The sequence below is a fragment of the Dermacentor albipictus genome, chromosome 9 (genome assembly GCF_038994185.2).
Source record: "Dermacentor albipictus isolate Rhodes 1998 colony chromosome 9, USDA_Dalb.pri_finalv2, whole genome shotgun sequence".
In the NCBI taxonomy this organism is placed as follows: domain Eukaryota; kingdom Metazoa; phylum Arthropoda; class Arachnida; order Ixodida; family Ixodidae; genus Dermacentor; species Dermacentor albipictus.
In genome coordinates, this window is record NC_091829.1 from 27,177,494 (window position 1) to 27,199,844 (window position 22,351).

The 22,351-nt window shown below is 47.4% G+C and overlaps 1 protein-coding gene across 2 annotated transcripts in view; it reads left to right on the forward strand.

Moving 5' to 3' along the window:
• Positions 1 to 22,351, forward strand: part of LOC139049426 (uncharacterized) — a 114,245-nt gene that overhangs the window by 27,757 nt on the left and 64,137 nt on the right. Inside the window, exons 3-5 of one of the 2 annotated variants that reach the window (XM_070524741.1) lie at positions 947 to 1,219; positions 14,331 to 14,597; positions 19,972 to 20,156. In XM_070524741.1, the coding sequence (XP_070380842.1) occupies positions 947 to 1,219; positions 14,331 to 14,597; positions 19,972 to 20,156 (725 nt within the window). The remainder of the gene's footprint in view (positions 1 to 946; positions 1,220 to 14,330; positions 14,598 to 19,971; positions 20,157 to 22,351) is intronic. The other variant, XM_070524742.1, reaches the window with a different exon arrangement.

Here is a 22,351-nt window from a genome sequence, read left to right on the forward strand (position 1 = left end):
GTAGCGTGTACGGAAAAGTTATCCAACCGTGGCACGCTAACCTCGCAAGAGCAGGACTCTTTCACCATCGGCGGTAGATGCTCCGTCCTATGGGATCTTTTCACATGCGGAGGCTTTCGTCATCGCTTCGCCTGAAGGCACACGGAAGAAAAGAGGCCGTTCATCGCCTCCCTTATTACAGAGGTGAATTGCTTTTGTGGAGTACTTCGGCAGGCTTTTATATCAAAGGAGCCAGACTAGCCCCTCCCTCCCACTCTTTATTTCCAGCCGGTGAAAGAGCTCCGGTTGTTAAAGGAAGTGAGGTGTTGGTGGCCCTTCAATGGAGGCGGGTACGAAATTTGTATGAGTCTGTTGGACTGGAAAGGCGGGTTAGTGGATCGTCTCGAAACTGTTACGGGGCAGTTTTCCGTGGTGCTCTGCGCATGGCGTAACTCAGGGAGGGGGACAGGGACACCGGATACGTGCCCTCCCCCCTACTCCCCGCAAGTTCTGTATCAGTATCCGATCCCCCCCACCCCCCACCCCCGTATGAAATAGCGCAGAAGGATACCCTAAATCCATAATGGTGTAAGTTAATGGCTCAAAAGGTGCTGAATCGCATCTTAAGATGCAGAATTATATTATCGACTCACATTGGTGTAGGTGTACACTCCCACAGGTACAGAATCATAGGTTTAACAAGTGTAAAATTGTGCGATATACCAATGATGCGCCTAATAGCGTAGAACTACACCTGCTTCATTAGCATCCTACTCTTAAAGGTGTGGAATAACACCAACTGTCCCTGTTATACCCAGTGGAACATAGGGGTGTTAACAACCTCCAAAGGTGAAGGATCGTGTCTTGCGATACAAAATTATACCCTTTATACATATTGGCGTATAGGTTTTCACCCTTAAGCGCTTAGCACCGTGCCTCATCGCTGCACGCTTTTGTTTTTCCGCAGGGAAACGACGCTGCAGTCGGGACTGGGCCTTCGAGCGCGTCACGGGCTACGCGCTGCGAGACTTGGCGAGAAAGCGCCTGCACGCGGTGGCCCGCGAGGAGTGCATGGACATGTGCCTGGACGAGACCGAGTTCCAGTGCCGCTCGGCCAACTTCGACCCGTCGACTGGCGAGTGCGCCATCAGCGACATGGACCGGCATTCGGTGGTCGGGGACCGCTACTTCGTGCCCTCGGGCGAGACCAACGAGTACCTGGAGAGCAACTGCGTCGACGGTGAGTCGCCGTCTCCGCTGTTTTCTGGTTTACATGCGAAGTGCAAGTGAAAGTGCGGTATAGACTCAAGCTCTCTCTCTCTCTCTCCATTCTCCTCCCCACGTGTAGGGTAGCGAACTGGACTCAGTCTGGTTAACTTCCCTGCCTTTCCTTCCCCCCTCCCTCCCTCCATCTCTCTCTCTCTCTCTCTCTCTCTCTCTCTCTATATATATATATATATATATATATATATATATATATATATATATATTCCCCTCTCCACGTGTAGGGTAGCAAACTGGACTCAGTCTGGTTAACCTCCCTGCCTTTCCTCTCTCTCTCTCTCTCTCTCTCTCTACACGCGAAGTGGGGCTGACTTGATGCGCGCCCACACTCCGAATAACTATTCACGCCCTTCGGGGCTTATGTTGCCCCCAAACTGCAATCGACATTGCGTGAACTTACTTCATTGAACAATCTGCGTTCACTACATTCCTGTCAGAAACGCTATCTCAGGCTTATATGCGCGTGTAGTTCGTGACCTGGAGTTACCGGGTGCGCAGATTTGAAGAGACGAAAAGGGCGCAAGATAGACGGAGAGAGGAGAAAGGGGAAAGGCAGGGAGGTTAACCAAAGGAGAAGATCCGGTTTGCTACCTTACGCTGGGGCGAGAGGGAGGTAAGGTGACAGGAAAGTAGATAATGAAAGAAAGAGAGCACAGATACATAATCGCAGTAGGTCACTGTCACCACATAGAATCACCGCACGGCGCAGTAGTACTTGTAGAACTTTAAAAGTCAGTTCAGGCTGCAGCCGCTCGTGCAAGTCTGTTGTCTTTAAAAACTGCAACAGAGCCCTCGTCGCCGTCCGCTGCGGTGACTTCTGATGTCGGCATTCCAGAATGGTTTCCTCTGTTAAAGGTCTTTGGTCCAAGCGCGCTATCGCGAGTACGAGCGACCCTATCTGTCATCACACGAGGCGTCGTCGGACCATCCTATTCGGAAAGCAGAAAGCTTCGTAAAGGCCACTCCTGGCCATATTCGACAAAGTAGGATAGCTTCGCGTCGTCAATCAAGCTGTGATGCGAATGCGGAGAGTAGTGGTGCAACCGCTTTCCATAAAAAGTTCGTCTGCCCCACATGGAGAAAGTGGTAACCCGGTTGAGCATTCGAAGTTTTCTAGCGGCATCTCTCCTTGATAACGGTTATCGACTCCTCTTTGTTGTCTTGAAGAGGCGATCGAGTAGCGTTATCGGCGTGCTCGTTACCTATGACTCCGCAATGACTTGGAAGCCACTGATATGTCACGTGGTGTCCTTTCCCAGCAAAGGTGTGTATTAGTTCTCCAATCTCGAATACCAGTTGTTCGTGCGGTCCGCGCCGCAGGGACGATAGTAAAGACTGCAGTGCTGCCTTCGAGTCAGCGAATATTGACCATCTTCGAAGTTGTCCTTGGCTGACGAGACGAAGTGCAGCGCGAAGAGCTGCAAGTTTCGTAGCCGTCGATGTCGTTGGGTGGCACGTCTCGAAACTGGTGGCGGTAGGTAACGATTATTCTGGCGGGACAAGCGTACGCCTCAAAGGGTGCAGTTTTTTGTTTTTGTTTATATTGTTGGCAGTGGGAATCCTAAGTTCTCAAAGTACGCAAATATTATTTTAATAGTGTGCTGGCGAGCCGGACGTCGTTAGTTGTACGGATAAGAAACGGCTCAGAATGTCAGATACGTACGGACTGTTTCCTGTCGGCTCGTTCCTTCACATGGAATCGCGTCTCTTCCATCCTAAGGAGCATGGGAGCAAAGTATCCCGATGAGGCTAAGTAAGTGACTGGAGCGTTGGTGAATGCAGTCGAGGGCAGCATGTGATTCGATGGAATGATAAGATAAAGACATTGTCAGACAGAGGGTGAAGTCTGTTGACGTGCACCTGTAGCTGGAGTTCTCTGGGAAGGGTCTTCGCCCTGTACCGGACGTAAACACTGTGATGATGGCATTGCTATCCAAAGTTGTTAACCAAAGTTGGCGAGAAAAGGGAAGCAGAAATACGCCCTCTCCGCTGCTGGCGGTAGTGCAAGACACGACCGGCATTGTCGACGCCTCGTTTATGATTCAACTGTAATCACATATCAGCAACAAGACAAAACGTCTAATCTCCCTGGGATAAATGAGATCTGAGACACACACCTAGAGTTCATGTTTATTTCCGGAGCTGGCGCCTGGCCAGTGGATGCATGGGGAGCGGTGAAACTTTCACTTTCCCGAGATCGTACGGATCCTGCAAATACGTTTGCATAGACAGTCATTCCGAAGGCAAAGCAAACGGCGGTGGGCAACGACCAGCTAAACAGCCCCCGGGGCTTCCGACTTAGGTGCCACGATCTATTCACGTTCAATTGACTCCAACTAGTTCTTGCTATGAGAACCTGTTGCGTCTTTGTATCCCAATGCTGCGAAGGCGATGTAAGCGCGAGATTATTTGCATTCCCACAGCGCAAGGGAGGGGGCCAAGGAATGCGTCACATCGCACGTACTGTTTCGTGTGTTTGTCATTTCCTTCAGCTCCGTTGTTTCTTTGTTTGTTTGCTAACTCGGATCACGCTTATTCGTACAGATTTCGATGACGTGCCACACTCTTCATTGTTAGAGACCGGCTATATTCTAGTCGTATTTGACGGTATCGTTATACGATCTTCGAGACGCTGCGGCCTTTTTTTCTTTCGCTTACTAGAAGGCATAGCCGGCGTTTGACGTGCCTGTTAATTAAGTTAGGTATTCCGCACGCGATGCGCATGACAAAGCAGGTGGTTCATTTCTTAACCCCCCCACCCCCCTTCTGCCCCCGGATGTTGGTCCCTGCCGCGGCATGCTCTCAGCCATAGGCACGCGAAATCGAACATCTCCGTTCAGTGACTCCGATCTGCGGTTCGTTCCACTCCGACCGGAAGGAGACAAAAAAAAAAAAAGTGTCCCCCGCGTTCGGCGACATTCGCAACTTGAGGCAGCGAACCGTCGGAAACGAAGGAAAGAGATTGCAGCCGGGATTCTGGCGATCTGGAAAGCCAATCTCTCGCGGTGTTTGTCTACTCGCTTATTTTTGGGCTATATATATATTTATTGAGTTCCTGTCCTTACATTCGCTTGCTTTTAATCTCAATTTTCTTGACCTCTCGCATTTTGCTCCGTCCTTTCTGCATTCCTCCTTTCGTGTTCTTTCTTCGTTCGCTCTTCCAATATTTCATGTTTGCCATTTCTGCGTCATTATGTTCGTTTCCCCCCTTGTTTGAGTATATTTGATTCTTGCCGAATCCATTAGACTTTTCTTTCCTTCCCGTTTTATTTATTTCCTTATTGCTACTGCCTTTCTGTACTGATTTCATTTCTTCTTTGTTTATTTTATTCCTCCTTCCAGCATTTCTTGCTGCCTTCCTTCTCAGAAGAGAATAATATGAACATCCTCCTTGAAAGCAGAGTTGCACACTGCACCGGTGATGATTGCTAATGCCATCAGCTGTGAATCAAAGTGGCTACTTAATCACCGAGCCTGAACTTTACTCTGTGTAGTTTGCAATCTACCATTCCGTCTGTCTCCATACTGCGGCGACATTAATTGTGTCTGTGACGACACCAATGATGATACTGATCACTGGTGGCATCCCATTTGACTTCAGGCCATGACACATAGTCACCTTACCGGCATGTGCTAATTATGTTTTACTATGCACCTATTATAATCTATCTAGCATTCCGCATATCTCTACTATGCCTTGTAACAAGTCTGTGTGCTACTCCAACGGCGACGTCGAGGATGACCGTGATTGTTGATGATGGTGGTTCTTTTTACGGCTTTAATTGCACCACCTTTGGAAAGGGGCGGCGACATATGGTCACCCAGCAGGCCTGCTTGAACTATAATCAGGTTTTACTACATCTATTCCGGTCTGGCGTTTCGACCATCCCTCATTGACCTTCTCTTCCTTCGTTACGACCTCTATCTCTATATTACTGAGTTTCGTACGCCCGTGGCCGACCCCAGTTTCATTGTTTCAAACATCACAAACACCAACTAGCCCGTATACCAAACCTTGCCCAGTTTCATGTCCTGCACCAAACTCGCACTCGTTAGCGCCCCCTATAGTGGCGCAATGCGGAAACGCGACACGTGTGCGCCTTTCAACGAGAGTGAGTGCGTGTTCTTTAAGCTGGCATGGCGTATGGCACTGCTGCTGTTCGGTTCCCGTACATATGCAGCCGGAAGAGAGCGACGGCCAAATCCGGTTGGCATGTTTTCGACAGCGAATGCCGCCGCTGTATCTCTCTTCGCTCTGCCTCCATACTCTTCCGCTTTCATTGGCGACTTTCGCCCGCGTCTAACGGCCAGCGACGCAGGACGTGTGTGCGTTGGGGGGGGGGGGGGATTATCCCGCGTGACACACACCACGAGGTGACGCTGCAATAGCAGCAGCAGCAGCAGTAAGTAGAGGTCGCCCGCTAGATGAATACGTAAGATGCGGGAACAAACAAAAAGACAGGAGATAGACGTTCGAGGGTCGCACGTAAGCTTCCGCGGCCCGCTGACGGCATTCGGTGCTCGCAAGCTAGCGGGTTCCACGACCTGTTGCTCCTTTTCTGGCTGCTTTCTTTCGCGCCTGCTTTGAAGAGCGGGCACTGTCGAACCACCGGCAGGATCCACGTACGTGCGCAAACTTTCCGAGACTTTCGCTTGAGATACCGAAAGCGGGAGAGTGGCGACAAATACTGGACGCTCTGTTCTTGCTTTTCGTTCGCGATGCTCGAAGGGTCCACGTACTTATCGGGCAAGGCGCGGGTGAAAGTTTTAAAACAGGCCCGCGGCCGCGGAGCGGCGCAGCTGTCACGAGCGCGTTCGTTCGCAGCGGCTTGGCTAGGCTTGGCTGCTCGCGTTTTTTTTTTTTCCCGTATCTCCGGAGCAGTTCACTAAACTTTCTCTCCCGGAGCGGAGTCGAGTCGAGGCAAGGTTGTAAAAAACGGACATCGACGGCTTTTTCTCCGGAGTCTTAGTCACCATTTCTCCTTCTTTTCCTTTATTTCTTTCTTGTCCTCTTACGTTGTTTCTCGGATCCCACTCGCTCTTAGCTTTCTTTCTCTACTTCAGCGAGAGAAGTTCATTATTTCACGTTTATCTTATCATTCGCACTAGATTAAATACCATCACGTTTCACTACCCGAAGACGCTCTCTGGAGGCAACACCTTCAATACGTGTACGCTGCGCGGTGCCGTTGCTTTTTCTATCCTTCTTTCTTTTCGGGAGCGGGAAATACCTGGTTCTTATCGATTCTGCGACACCTTCCCTGCGTGCCCTCGCGTAGGCAGCTTCCAGCCTCGCCAGGTTTTTCTTCCTTAACGAACTACGGCAAGCCGCCTTTTCATTTTCTTTCAAATTGAAATCCTGTTTTCCTTGCAGAGCCAATAACGTTCACGGTTTTCTGGCCCGAGGATTGCGGAAACAGATAACCTAACTCCCTTTTCTGCGCCCTGTGGTGATTCCTTCCGCCAAGGGAATAAATTAAAGCCGGTTGGGGGGCAGGATAGCGGCAACAGAAAACTTCGCTTGCATTTCTACACTCTCACTGGCTGTCTGACACGCACAACACGTGCGTACGATAAACGGGAAAACCGGTGGTGCCGTTGCTTCGTGTATAAATTTCACTGGTCACATTTTTGTTGTTATCTTTTACGCGCTATCGTTTCCCTCTCGTTGAAGCTTCTCTATCTTTTTTTTCTTTCTTGCTGGGATGACATTGCGTGCGGTTCATGTTTTGGCGTTTCTTGCATCGGAAACGATGCGGAGTCGAGCGACTCCTAAGCCGTTATGGCGCGACGTGTAGTGAAATGTGCAATGGGAGATAACTTTTGATAGTAACCGGACGTCTCAGGGACGAGCAATGTTTTATTTACTTGTTTCGTGTATACTGCGGACCCGAGTTCCGTGCGGGAAGGGCGAAATAAATTAAAAGATAACAATGCACAACGCAAGCGAACACACTCACACACCTACGCACGCGCGCACACACGCACACACATACGCACACAGGCACGCACACACACGCACCCACACACACGCACACACACACACACACACACACACACACACACGCACGCACGCACGCACGCACGCGCGCGCACACACACACACACACACACACACACACACACACACACACACACACACACACACACACACACACACACACACACACACACGCGCACACAAATTAAAACGCGCGAATACAATTCTCACAAAGTTATCTGAGGAAGCGCAGTATTCAACAATGTTCAAGAATGTTTAAGGCACCTGAAAGTGTGGCACAAACGTCGTTTTGTTACAGCAATCATGCCTTTCCCAAAGTTGAAAAATGTCGAGGGGGCGTCACCGTGATTAGAGAATAAAAACTTGTTGGATTCAAGGCGACCATAGCCATGGGACATTATAACATGCTCAAGTAATTTGCAGCATATGCATGTTCGTGAAGTACGCCAATAATTACCAGGCGAGTGCCTGTCACCAGATTTGAAAAGGGGAACGACCTTAGCGATCTTCCCGTTCCTAGGTAGTCCGCCAGATGATACTGGTTGGTTAAAAATGAGACAGAGTGCGGCTGGAAATAACTGTGGTATTCATTAGCATTTTTTAGTTTACTTTATCGATACCGAACAGAGTAGAAACTTTAAGACTGGTTATCAGGTTAGAGACACCTCTAGAAGTGGTAATAAAATAATAATAATAATAATAATAATAATAATAATAATAATAATAATAATAATAATAATAATAAATACCTTATTTGTGAATTTACAGGGTACAAGTATGCGCCTGCCCAAGCCAACAGAGGGCTTGTGGAGCAGTGCCCGGCAGCAAGAGACAAATCAGAGCGTGCACTACTGTCGGTTTACATTAAAGAAAAATAAAAAATAACTGGACTACGCAGGAAGAAAAGGAAAGAAAATCAAGCATACAAATGAAAGATAACAGTCTTTACGTCTTTCCGACTGCCTAAGGAGAACACACTAATTGGGAGGTCATTCAGAACAGTTGTAACATAGAAAGCACGAACACGTTCCTCATATCTAGTCCGCACTGTGGGCAAAATGAAATGATCGTTCGGGCGCAACGATTGGAGCCATGAAGGCGAAGTTTTGCTCTGGAACAAGCGGCACATTGGAATAATCTTCCTGTTTTCCGAGTACGCTTTCAAAACAGCTGGACGACCCGCCGTGGTTGCTCAGTGGCTATGGTGTTGGGCTGCTGAGCACGAGGTCGCGGGATCGAATCCCGGCCACGGCGGCCGCATTTCGATGGGGGCGAAATGCGAAAACACCCGTGTGCTTAGATTTAGGTGCACGTTAAAGAACCCCAGGTGGTCTAAATTTCCGGAGTCCTCCACTACGGCGTGCCTCATAATCAGAAAGTGGTTTTGGCACGTAAAACCCCAAATATTAAAACAGCTGGACGATCTTCATAAGAAATCGTAATTTGTTTTAGATCGTGTATTGCAATGCGTTTAGTAGAATTATTAGGGCAAATTACTTCCAGATTACTTAAAGGATTATTACTGATAAGTAAGGGCAAGTCCTTAGAATAATATTTTTTTGGCTGCGCCTAATGCCTTACAATAGGCTTACAACCATTTCGTGTACACTGATCCCAATAAGAAGCAGTATTCTTACATCTCGCGGTATAGTACAAGCGTTGCTTTTTTTTTTCTTTCGTGGTGATCGAAGTTGCTTAGTAAACCAAGAGTTCAGTTTTATCACTCGATATAGAGATTGGGGGACACATACTTGTCAACTAACTGTAATATTGTATGTTTAAATAAACATACAAAAGCAGCGGTTGATGGCGGAAATTCACGGTGTCATCTATACGAGTCTGTAGCCATCGGTTGTCCAAATGTCCTTGGAAGACGTGTACGAACCTCCATAACGGTCAAAACTGTGTCCGTAACCGGTCCACATTGCGCGGTGGGCCCAGCCGAGGCTGGCGCGTCCGCGACGAATTTCCGCGGCAAGGCGTGAACGGAGTGCGCACGCGCGAACTCGCTCTCTTCGGCGGGAGGTGTGATGTGACGCGAATAGGCCGATAATGCCCCGATCCGCCCGGTGCCCTCCCAGCCCATTACGAGACGTCGCGAGGCGACTGAGCGCATCGGATGGGCGTCGGCCTACGACCTGTAAGGGCACGGACCGCACAATCAAGCGAGCACGAGAGCAGCTGCAGCGACAAGTTGTAAGCGCGACGTCGAACGAACACGAGAGAGAGACCGAAGGATGGGCAACGCGTAACCGCATTTACTCGATTCTAACGGGCACTTTAATTCCTGACAGTTTGAGTAAGAAAAGGACGTGCGTCTGGAGATGACGATAGCTGTTTTTTTGTTTGTTTGTTTGTTTTCGTTGGATGTGCTTGAGCTCGGCCCACATCAATGCCAACTGCAACAGCCAAGGGCGTATATGAGGAGCCCTTGTTCTTGAAACATGCAATGTTGTCGGCATGCTACCCATGACATGGGTAGTTGGAGATCGCAGGGAGAGGCCTTCGTCCTGCAGTGGACATGAAAGATGATGATGATGATGATGATGATGATGATGCCATGTACGCGCAGTTGCATGAACTGATCCAGATAATATAGCGAAAGGTCGTAGCCACTGAGCTGCCGCGGCTGGTTTTCTCTCTCTCTCTCTTTCCCCGTATAATGAAATTCGGTAAGCAATCAGGAAATGAAATCCAGGGCATTGCTTTCTTTTTTTTCTCTGGCCGCGAAAAAGAAAATCAGGTGCGCGTTACAACCGAGCGCATGCGGTAAGCGGCATCATCTCGCGACGTCCTGATTGCAGGCCGTGTCACTCAAGCTGTCGTCGTGGCTTGCTGCAGCGCGCGCTACCCCGTAACGGACCGGGCGATCCAGAAAGGGACCGGCGGGGAAGCGGGTGGTCGAACCGCGCGTGCGAGATTTAGTGGGCGGGCACGGTCACGCGCCGCAATAAAGGGTTAACCCGCATATGACACGCGCAACAAGGCGGGCCGACCTGGAGGCTGCGCGTTAAACGCTCGACGTTTGAGGAACGGCGCGGAAGCTTGTAATTCGAACGTCGCCGAAGGTACTACTACTGCTTGCTATAAGCGCGGCGGGAAAAACAAAGAACAAGAAAAGAAGTGCGAGACGTGGCTGCTGGGTCACGCGGCCTTGCACGAGTTCTACAAGAGACGGTGATCGTATTTTTCTTTTTCTTTATCTTTCTAGCTACCTTGCCCTTTTTTTTTTCATCATTCGGTTGCTCAGATAAACCTGGGCGTGGTAGTATCGGGGTGCATTTGGTGTGAGGCCGGCACGGGCATCACGTTCCGCTTCGGGGGCCACAGCGCATTTCGGTCGGCCCGTTTCGGCCTGTCCGAAGACGCACTGAACCCGATCTTGGAGTTTGCCAAAATGCAGGTCGAAAACCTGCAGAGTCTCTGCGCATGCGAGAAGCCGCAAACACCGGGAGGGCAGTGGGTGGTCAATGCCGCGTGCCCTTTCCAACGAGACCTCTGCCGCTGGCGCCATACATCTCCACAATAATTGTATATATTCGGTACATATATGTAGTCTATTGCGAGATGGAGAATATATATATTTCTTTAATTAAAACCGGAGAGGTTTGCCTGGGAGCACTTCTAGCATACAGGTGGCATACAGATTTCATTCATTAGTGTGTGTGTATTGTATTCGTATTATGTGCATTATCCGTGCGCTTCTGGGTAGCGTATAGGTGTTATTCCTTAAAAACCAAGTGAACGCATACTCTTGTTTACCACCCTGCTTTTCATATCTACTTGATCTCTCTCTCTCTCTTTAAAGGTTGTGCATTATCTACAAACAGTCTGTAGACCTAAACCCTCGCACTTCACTAGAGGCATCTTGCACCCTAAAGATTATGAAATTTGGAAATTTAAAATTCAATATGCTATCCCCCAATGCGTTTTGTGTTGCACGCTTTTATTACTTGTCGCATTACTATTACTTGAACAGCTTGCTATATGTAAAGCTTGTTACAAGTAAAGAGCGGGCTCGAATTTTAAGCATAATGATTTTCTTTCTTTGGAGCCTTCTTCCATTTCTTGAATATAAAATAGAACTGTTATTTCTCTTCCTCTGCTTTATCTACGTGATAGAAAGACGTGGCGCACAAATGCGACGTCGGCTACTTACGTGACGATGATATAATGTCTTGGACATATAGTTTGCAATGGCCTCTTACACGTAACTCTGATAATCGTATACGTGTAATATTTGCATTAAACAATTTGCGCGTGCATAACGTGCACATAAGGCGTACTCCTGCATACATACATACATACATACATACATACATACATACATACATACATACATACATATGCACTCGTCCACATAGCATACTAATCAAGACAACACTACAAAGAAACTAACAAAAAACTGTTCGAACAAGACAGCGCTGCCTCTTCACATACAGAGGCAGAATGACGATATAAAGAAAACAATCGTGTGAAGAAAGCTTTTTTTATGCGAAGCATATTACGAGGGCTCAACCCAGATCCTCAGGCGCGGAGGTGACCATGAAATCACGTGACACCGTGACGTCACGACAGAGGAGAAGTGGCTTTGGCTCAACTCTTGCAAGACGGGCTGGGTGGGAATCGAACCAGGGTCTCCGGAGTGTGGGACGGAGACGCTACCACTGAGCCACGAGTACAACGCTTCAAAGCGGTACAAAAGCGCCTCTAGTGAATGCGGTGTTGCCTTAGAAACGCGCTGTTTCTAAGGCGTGCGTCTCTTGCTCAGGCGCACATTTCGTTGCCGCGCCGAACGCTGCTTTGCTCGACGCTCACCGCGTCCAATGCGGGGCGCGTAGTCGCTGCCCTGTAGCCCATTGTCTTACACCCCTTGGCGGGTCGACGGGAACGCTGTCGCGTTCCACTCTTGAAGGCGAAGAAGTAATGCATGAGTTGTTTCTTCGTCTAGCCGAACCAAATATAGCCAAGCAACAGCAGTTCACCAGGCTAAACAGTGGTTCAACAACTAAAATAAAGGCTAGTATGCTTCGCATCCTGGGCTTAACCTTACCTAAGCCACAGCCATTTTTTTTTTTAGAAATGATCGTATGTTGCATGCATTTGCGACCGCTAATAGTGGCAAGTAGGCCACTGTCCTCAAGAAACTTTCGCAAAGCTACTTTACAACTCTTCTGCCTAGCCTTTTTTGTGCACGGTCCTAGTAATTTCATTCAAGTGAATCGTCTTCGATCACGAATAGTGAGGATATCGCTGGTAGCCCGGGCGTCTCGTGCAAAGGGCATTCTAAAGGCAGATGTTATTATCACGGACACAGAGTGTATCGACTTTTTGACGGTGACCGTGTTTCGTGGGATGGTAGCTGTTACCGATTTGTCGCTCGGCTCAATACGTACCATACTGCATCCGGAAATTCTTGAACGTTGTCGCTCATTCAGTAGCGAAAGTGTCGTGTCTAATGATCTAATAATGCGTGATGTAAGTGCTGTTGTATACATTCTCGAATTTAATCGAGCACGTGCGATTTTCCTGAAATGTACTGCATAAATATGTATAAAACATGCATAAATAGTGGACGGACTTGATACGCGTAACGGAAGATTTGACGAGCGAAAACCACGTTGGCCGCCAATTTTATTTTATTTTATTTTATTTTATTTTATTTTATTTTATTTTATTTTATTTTATTTTATTTACAAAAGTGCTGAAGGACTGGAAATGGTCCTCGCAAGATCGAGGGGCATCGAGTAGGCGAAATGTCAGTCAATAACAATAAATCTAGACACTCAAAATAAATATAGTTATACAAAGCTAAGCATGCTAACAAAGATATATTGAAAACCGTCAACGAACATCGATTGTTTTTTTTTTTTTTCAGTAGAGCTCTCTACAATAAGAATTAAACACTGCGGCTTGATACAAAACCATTTTAGCTGTAAAAAGTTAAGACTTCGTTTGCGAGTCTGGGCTACGTAGTGTTTTCAGAGGTAAACTGTTCCATGCCGAGATGGTGCGAAGTCAGAATGAAAATTTAAAAAAATAGTTTTTTGGTGAAAATAGTTGGTGGTCGTTATTTGATTATTGCTTCTTTTTCCGGGCACAAGTCTGCCTCATAAGTAGTCAAGAGACTGAGAAAGTTTAACCACATCCGGAGAGGTTGGCCTAGCGTGTAATGACTTAAATCGTTAACGCCGAGATTGGTGCTGCCTGGTTCCTTACCGTCCCTGCAAAGTGACAATATATGTCTCCGTCCTCATGGGCACAGTAACAGCACTAAACGCAAAGGTCTGTATCGGAAAATGCTCGTCGTAGTATAAACCCTTCGAATGTCCGGGGGTTCACAACTTTCAGATTCAAGAATGAGACACGCGCACGATGGAGAGTGAGTATTCGTCGCAAACGCCAGCATCTGCACAGACGCATTGAAGCGATTTCATTGCTTTGCGATGCAGCACCATTTAACATGGTATAACATTTTTTTCAAGTGAACAAAAAAATTACGATGCGAATCAAGTCAACGAAGCTGTTGTTCGAGGCGCTGCTGCTGGCTATGTATACTATGTTTGAAGCAGTAGGTGCTATGCATTATCTATCTATCTATCTATCTATCTATCTATCTATCTATCTATCTATCTATCTATCTATCTATCTATCTATCTATCTATCTATCTATCTATCTATCTATCTATCTATCTATCTATCTATCTATCTATCTATCTATCTATCTATCTATCTATCTATCTATCTATCTATCTATCTATCTATCTATCTATCTATCTATCTATCTATCTATCTATCTATCTATCTATCTATCTATCTATCTATCTATCTATCTATCTATCTATCTATCTATCTATCTATCTATCTATCTATCTAATCTAATCTATCTTTTTGTCGTGACAGTGACGAGAACTTTATTGGAGTGTCCTGAGGAACTTGATTCTCGTCGTGTTTCTTTTTCCTTTCGTGCTTCTTCTTCTGCTCAACGTCACCTCGATGCGTGCAATAATATTTACATCGGCCCGGCTTTCTCTTTCTCTTTCTTTTTCGCCGACATTGTGCGCAGAGTCTGTGCGGCTGTGCGAGTTCCGCACGGTGAGCGGCAAGATCCTGAAGACGGTGGACGCCGTGTTCCAGAACGTGACCACCCTGGAGGAGTGCCGGCGGCTGTGCCTCAGCGTGCCCTACCGGTGCCACTCGTTCGACCTGGGCGACCCGGAGAACAGCGTGTGCCGCATCAGTCACCACGCGAGGGCGTCGCTGTCGCACATCGAGAACCCCTACCTCGAGATACCCGGCGCCGCCACCAACGAGCTCGCCGCCTGCTACAACGGTCAGTGGAACGTTCGACACGGTCACCCCTCGGCACGGGAATCGCGGGGCCTGCCCTGTAGAAGCGTAGCCTCAGAGGAGTGGGGGTATGGCAATCTATGCTCGCCGTTTTTATTGAATACGCCTCCCCCCTCCGCTTCCTATTCCCCGTTATAGGCCTTCGCGCCATCCTTTAATAAATACATTTTGTCATCATCATAGAATTATGTATAGGCGGACCTCGATCACGCACTGTAGGCATTCGTCTGACGAAAAATGTGGGCCGATACCGAAGGCAGTGCTACACTGTAAAGTAATTTACACCCTTAAAAGTGAAAAAAGGGTGTAAATGTGTCTATTACTCACACCCTTAAGGTGTCAGTTGTATAACTCACACCCTAAGGGTGTGAGTTATAGACACATTTACACCCTTTTTTCACTTTTAAGGGTGCAAATTATATTACAGTGTATCCGCCGTAGTTGCTCAGTGGCTATGGTGTTGGGCTGCTAAGCACGAGGTCGTGGGATTGAATCCCGGCCGCGGCGGCCGCATTTCGATGGAGGCGAAATGCGAGAACACCCGTGTACTTATATTTAGGTGCACGTTTAAGAACCCCAGGTGGTCGAAGGTTCCGGAGTCCTCCACTACGGCGTGCCTCATAAGCAGAAAGTGGTTTTGGCACATAAAACTCCATAATTTAATTAATTAAGGCGGTGCACTCTAACATGGCGTCTCAAGGGGCTAGCTGTCGCGATGAGAGACTTTGGCACGAGAGAAGCGTGCGTGCGATCGTGGCCTGCAATAAAGGAAAAAAGAAAGTGCGATAGTATACTGTTAGACGTTTAGAGCGTTGGGGCTGCTGCAACGGAAGACAGAGGTTCGATCCCGCCACAGGTCATGCATTTCTTTATAGCCCTACAGGCGCGCTTCATCCACTTTGGAAGTATCTGACAGGAATCGGGAGGAGCGTCGAGCTTTAGCTATCCCGTCACAGTATGCACGAAATCTCAAAAGATGTACGAACTGTGTAGGATACCCATGCTATCGCATGTACTTAAATGTTAGCGCGGCTAGGATCTGGCCTAGTCTTTTGCGCTACCTGAAGGTCAAAGCCTCCTGAATAACGTAAAAGATACTGGCAATCTTAACAGCTCCCTAAATAAGTGGTTTCAATATTTTTGTGAGCCAGTTTCGATTTCTGTAACCAGGAACTGGACCCGTCATGACGTCATGAAACCTTGGCTCGCTCCGGTCTTGCGATCGCTGCGGCGGCCCATTTACAGAAATAGGGGATGATGTTCAATTGCGTCTCAAAGTACATTCTTTTGAAGACAACGAAAAGTCAACAGCAACACAAAATGTATCTTTATGCTATTTGTGTGGGAGAACAAACACAAGCTCGCGTTTCCACTCTTTATGCACTCTCACAAAAGTTTCGCTGTACATAGATTCCAACTCGTTGGATCTGCTACATTTTTTTTATTGACAACGTCATCCTATTTAGCCTTGTTGCTACACGACGTCGGGAAATCTCGCTCACCGTCATGACGTCACGATAATGTCGATGACTCGAAGTCTGGCATTTTGAGGCCAACATCTATGTCCCTCCAATAATGCCTTATAACAACTTCTGAACCTTCAGACTTGTTAGACTTCGTTTCACCTCCCAGAAACCTGTAGTAAAGCTTCTAAAACTTCAAAAATGTGTGTCAGGGCTGCTTTGAAAGCTCTGCGAAGTGTGTTCTTTCACTCTGATGAAAATCAATAGAACTGATAAAGTTACATAGATTTGAGTTCGACTTCATTACTGCTCACTAATGTGGCATTTTTGGGTTTGTTGGAAGTTCGTGATACCTGTAAACGTAACGCGTATGCCTCCTCGTAGACCTTGCCTTGAGTTATAGACCATATAGTGCCTTTTTATGGACGTGTATTTTTGACTGCGTGAAGGAATGCACATTGTCTGTAGACTAACATCGCTAGTCAGTTTGCTTCCTTTGCTCCGTAGTGACCAACTTAAAGTACTTAGAGATACGTTGCTTGAGAAATAGTCGACGAGAACGTCCTAGTGTTCATATGTATAGTCGGTGCGCATAATGGTGCCAAAATATGCTGCGCACAGGCGCAGAAATTTATTTTCTTTCCATTGCTGTCTGTCCCCTTCTTTTCTTCTTTAATAACATATGAATGACCTAGCGGAGGCCATACTGAAGCTGTAATAATAGATGAAACCAGTGGCTACACATATAAGCTCCCTGACACATAGCCCGACATCAGCTTTTTGCGCGGTGTGGCGTCAACCACGGTCGCACTGCGTGGGACCGGCGCAATTTTTGACACAGGCTGCTGCACCCTCCTAAGGGTCTAAGCGATGTACTCCGAGCCGCATAACGAATGTGCGTAAACCAGTACGCAGGGAATCGGAAAGAAAAAAAAGAAAGGAGAGAGGCGTCCATGGTACGTCCGATTCATCAGCTCCATGGTCGAGTCCTGTTTGCCTGCATTTCTTCTGCGTTAATGTGCAGAATGGGAGCTAATAAATCATGGTTGCACCCCGTGCCACGCAGATTGGGCCACTCTGTTTTGTGCGACGTTCAGTCGGCGCCGCCTAGAGCCACGGACTTGCGCTACGACCCCCGAAATTCATGCAGCGTTACCGAGGGCTTAGAATCAGGCACCGCTCTTATATGGGAGTAGACTGCGGCGTTCTGCAAGCTGCCTGCAGGCATGTTACCGACCGTTTTGCATCATTATACCAGGTTCTTCTTATTCTCTACGCATGCAGGGTGTTTAAGAAAATGCGTAGAAATTTTCTTAGATAGGGAAGATGCGATAACAGTGCGACTTCGTTCGTATTGATTTCGCCACATAAGCGTACGTTTTAAGATGACTCGAAGCGTTAACTAGACAAGAACATTTTGAAAATTTGACCAATTACCATTTCAACCCGAGGGATCAAACGCCTTAATGCAAGACAATAAGTACCCATCTCAGAGAAATTTCGACCGCATTTTTTAAAAGACATTGTATATGGACATTGATAGTGGTTGAATAAAAACGTAAGGCCAAAGTACATACGTCGTGAATAGTCAGTCTACGAGCTTACGCTGTTATGGACTCGTGATCCACCGGTGGTCTGTAAGCAGTTAGTGAACTACACATAAGCTAAACTGTCTATAGATATCCGTAGGCTATAAGCTAGTCCGGGGAATACAGAAAACCAATAGAAATCGTATGTGCCTGGTCTATACACAACAGTCTATAGAATTTATCAAAAGTCTATTGTGGCCTTTAACGTTCCAGAGCACATCGCGGGTGATGAACGCCGTTGTGAAATAGGGGCAGGAGCTCAGAATTACGTTTGACCACCTCGGGTTCTTTAACCTCCATCTAGAGCACCGTAAAGGAGCCCCAGCCGAACACGCGTGACCGTACCTTTGCAGGTCTATAGACTTTACTTTCCAGAAGGCGCAATCCTATAATGAAGGCAAAACCGTGCGCTAGGAGTTATTGTAGAAAAGGTGGGCTAGTTGAGAACTTGACAGTATTGGATATTTCTAGCGCTTTTAAGAAAGGATTCAAGTGAGCAGGAAGAAAAGGAATGCCGCCACCGGCGGCGTTCCAGCGTTTAGTCCATCTTTCATTCTGGAACGCCGAACTATCGGCTCAAGGAGAAATGCTGGACTGCTGGATACAGATGGAATGCTGGATCTAGAATTCCAGCGTTCAGTACAAAGATCAAGTCCAGCGTTCCGTACGTCCCGTTCCCTTCCTCTTCCTTCTTAAGGGCACTGCAAATATTCAAAAATAGCGTTTTCTTTTTAAGTCCATAGTCGCCATGGCAGCTATGCAGACCTTACTGGTTAAAATGTGCATATCTGCATGAATGCAAATCAGAAGTATAAATTCATTTTTGCAAGGGGACATTCCTTGCGGCATCTAAAGTGCTGCATAGACTTCTTAAGGGCACTGTAAATATTCAAAGATAGAAGTTTTTTTGAAGTCCATAGTCGCCATGGCAGGTATGCAGACGTTACTGCTTAAAACGTGCATATCTGTGTGAATGCAAATCAGAAGTATGAATTCATTTTTGCGAGGGGACATTCCTTGCCGCATCTACAGTGCTGCATAGATTTAGTCAGGTCAGGTACGGCTACCTTCCACTCGCACCTTCGAAACGTGGCGAGAACAAAAAGAAATATGTTCTCGAACCACTAATTCAAAACCTCGCCCCCTGCGATAAGACAGAGAGACCTCTCCGCTTGGTGGGTCGGCGCCTTGTCTTGATAAACGAGGACTCGAAGACCTAGTACCCGGTCTTCTCGTGCAGTCGGTTAGTGGTGGAGTTCACACTCTGACTCGCCTGGAAATTGAAGACCTCGTGGCGGAGCCGGAAAGACGACCAGCGGAAAAGACGGCCTCACTCTTGCCACAGCGTGAGGACGACACAGAGTCCACGGTATACGGGAGCCAATGACCGTCATCTATTTCGCTTTCCGTGTGGACGAGACGTGGGATGGAAGGGTTTCTCTAACTCGAGTCGGCGCGTCCTTTCATGTTCCGTGTGCGTACTCGGGGTCAAAGCACTTGAGGTCGAAGTCTAATCGCGCTGGGGTGACATAACGAACTCGTTTTCTAATATTGTTTCTATTACGTTCTGTATAAAAGAAAAAATGCTGCGACGTCCTCTGAACGACGTCCAGTGAGGAGCAGTGGCCTCTGGTAGTGAGAAAAAAAAATATGTCCAAAACTTAAGTCAAGGAAACAAGACGGAGCTGAACGAAACATGCGGTGGCTAGAAAATGATTTATTGAAGAAGCGAAATGAATTAATACAATAAGTTCTTACCTGCTAGTTCGACTTTCGATGTTACTAAACTATGCTTTCGTACACTTGAGCCTGCATTGCAGTAGATACGCGCGTGGGGAGATAGGAAATGGAAAGGTGGTGAGGATGTCAATACGGGTGTGCGCATCCGGTTTGCTACGCTACACAGGGCAAGGGGCTAGCATAAAATATATCTCGTTAACGACGGCAGGTACTGCGTTACCTGATCACAGAGGCCTGGACTCGTTGATTAAGAAGCCGTTCCAGAAAAAAGCATAACAGCAGGAAAAGACGTGCATCTGCAGGGTGAGTGGCCACTACAGGAAAATCGCAACCAAAAATGAAAAATCAATGCTTTCTAGTAAATTCGGCTTCACCATGTTTCACGTACACATTGTACGTACTGCAAGTGTGAGACAGCATGCTTACCGCATGCCTTGCATGCTATTCATATCGTACTAAAGCATCCACGTTCTGCGAACTTCGATATGCCTACATGTGTTGTGCCAACCCGGCCTCACCTCTTTCGTGTCGTTTTATTTTTCCTTTTCACTTTTTCGGCGTGCAGTGACCATTCAGTGCAAGGCGCGCGAGATGGTCGCCATGGTGAAGACGAGCAAGATCTTCAACGGCAAGGTCTACGCCAAGGCGAGGCCCAACTCGTGCGTCACCGACGTGGTCAACAGCCTCGACTTCCAGATACGCATGGCCTACCACGAGCTCGACTGCGATGTCAAGCAGGAGGTCAGTCAGGTCATGAACTTTCCGTATTCTCTCTCTCTCTTTTTTTTTTTCTCGAATGGCGATAACGCCTCGAGTGCGTGACAGTAGAGTATCTCGGCATTGCGTTACCGTTACCGACACCGCCTGCCACCGAGATCGGACGCGCTGAGTTTGTCGCGCATGCGTAGTCGGGGACTGGGCGTGTCGGTAAAAGTGTAACGGTGCGAGCTTGCCGAAATACTCTAATGATATCCCATGTTTACTTCCCTTACAAAAATTTGTATAGAAAGTCTATAGACCGTCTATAGACATCTATAGACTGTCTATAGACTTTCCATTAAAAAAATTTGTAAGGGTTGTTTCGATAACTTTAGCTAAAGCGAGATGATCGAAACAGGGTGTTCCCTGAGCGGTCATCAGCGATTGTCGGCTGCAGGACTTACGCCTCCAACAATTCACTGCCACCATATCATCCCAGCATCATCCTTGTACGTGCCCCGAAACTTTATCTTATCTGTTAAGTTATGAGCGCTTCCACGCTTTACGTTTTCTTTTTTAATACTGACCGGTTGCGCAACATTCAATGAACTGAATGCGATCAGTTCAGACAGCCTATAGCCGGGGCTACGTTCTTGCGATTGCTCAATGTGCTGATAAACGGTTGCACTTAAAATAGTATTTAGGCTTAATTGCTTTTTGTCTAAACTGCCAGTGGCAAAGCAAGTATACATCGTCACCGCTGAATGGGAACGGCGCTAGAGACTGCAGCGTTCAAGCGTTCGCCTCGCTGTGAACTTCCAATCGGCCATTCAAAGGACTTCGAGATTCACGACGCGTAGAAGAAACCCTGTTGAGAAGAAGAATAAGACGAAGAAGAAAAAGAAAGAAGAAGAAGAAGAATAAGAATAAAAAGAAGAAGAAGAATAAAAAGAAGAAGAAGAAAAAAAGAAGAAGAAGAAGAAGAAAAAAGAAAAAGAAAGGAAACACACCGTATATGAGAAATTGGGAAAGGGTCCTATGCAAGAGCGTGCGGATCTCACGCGTAGCACCACTATAGGCTGCGCGGTCCGATGGTGAAACCAGGAAGAAAGGAAAACATGGCACCGTTCTGGGACGTGCGCGCGTGCTTCCAGACGGCGTTAATTAATCACGACTCTCGTCGTTGAAGGTGCTAATAGCTTAAATCCATCACGCCGGATAGGACCATTCATTCCGACAGTCTATAGACAAAACCTCGCTACGTCCCAGGTGCGCGCGCGAGTATTTCTCTTCCTATTGCGAAACTGCGAGCCTGTCTGTGCGGATCTCCGACCCGCGCGCTTCGTGGCTCTCATTTTCTTTTTCATTACCGATCTACACGCGAACCACTTAGGCCGCTCAAAGCCACGGCCGCTCGTGACAACGCTAATTACCATCCCTTTGTGCCGCGGTGCGTTCCCGCACGTTCACGAGTGCTTGCCATCGATTCTTGTTGCTCGTTTGTCAGGTGGTGCAGCGAGTGCGTTTGGTGTTTGCTCGGCAGGAGCCTTGGGCTTCCGCGGTATTCTTTACTTCAGCGAGTGCGTTTATAGATATTGAACGATGTTGCAGTTGTTACCTTCCCTGTGTTTGTTCTTCTGCGTCGAGCGTTTTGGGCGTGTTGTGCGCCTGTCTATATATCTCCTGTGCGTTATCATTTCATTTATCTTGGGCGTTTACCTGGACTATAGCGTGCCAGGCGTGCTGGCACGCAAACCTCGACTGTTTGTTTCGTTGAAAAATTCTTTCCCTCTTTGTGTGTTAGTTATGCAGCGTGACAGGCTAACCTAACGTGAATCTGACCTGCTTTGGCTACCTGCATGCATAGACCCCCCCAAAAAAAGAAACGTTCACTCGTAAGCATTTGAAGGCTGACACTGGACAGCCTCACAGAAATCTAGCTGTTGTAGCGCCTTCGCGGTCTTAGCTTGTGCATATTTCTTTCCTTTTTTTTTTTCTCAACCATGTGGCACTGCAGCGAAAGCTACAGATAGCGTCGTCCAATCAGGAGCGCGATCACCCGAATGCACCCGTTCCTATGTGCTATCACGTGAGAGCGTCGTATGCGCATTCCTGCGCACGATTTAGAGTGCCGTCTACTCGTGCACGTTAGAAAAAGTGCACGTGAGAAAAGAATAGAAGACAGTATAACCTCGTTCGGTTTCCGTCGTCAGACGGAAATACGTCGACGGTTATACTGCGCTATG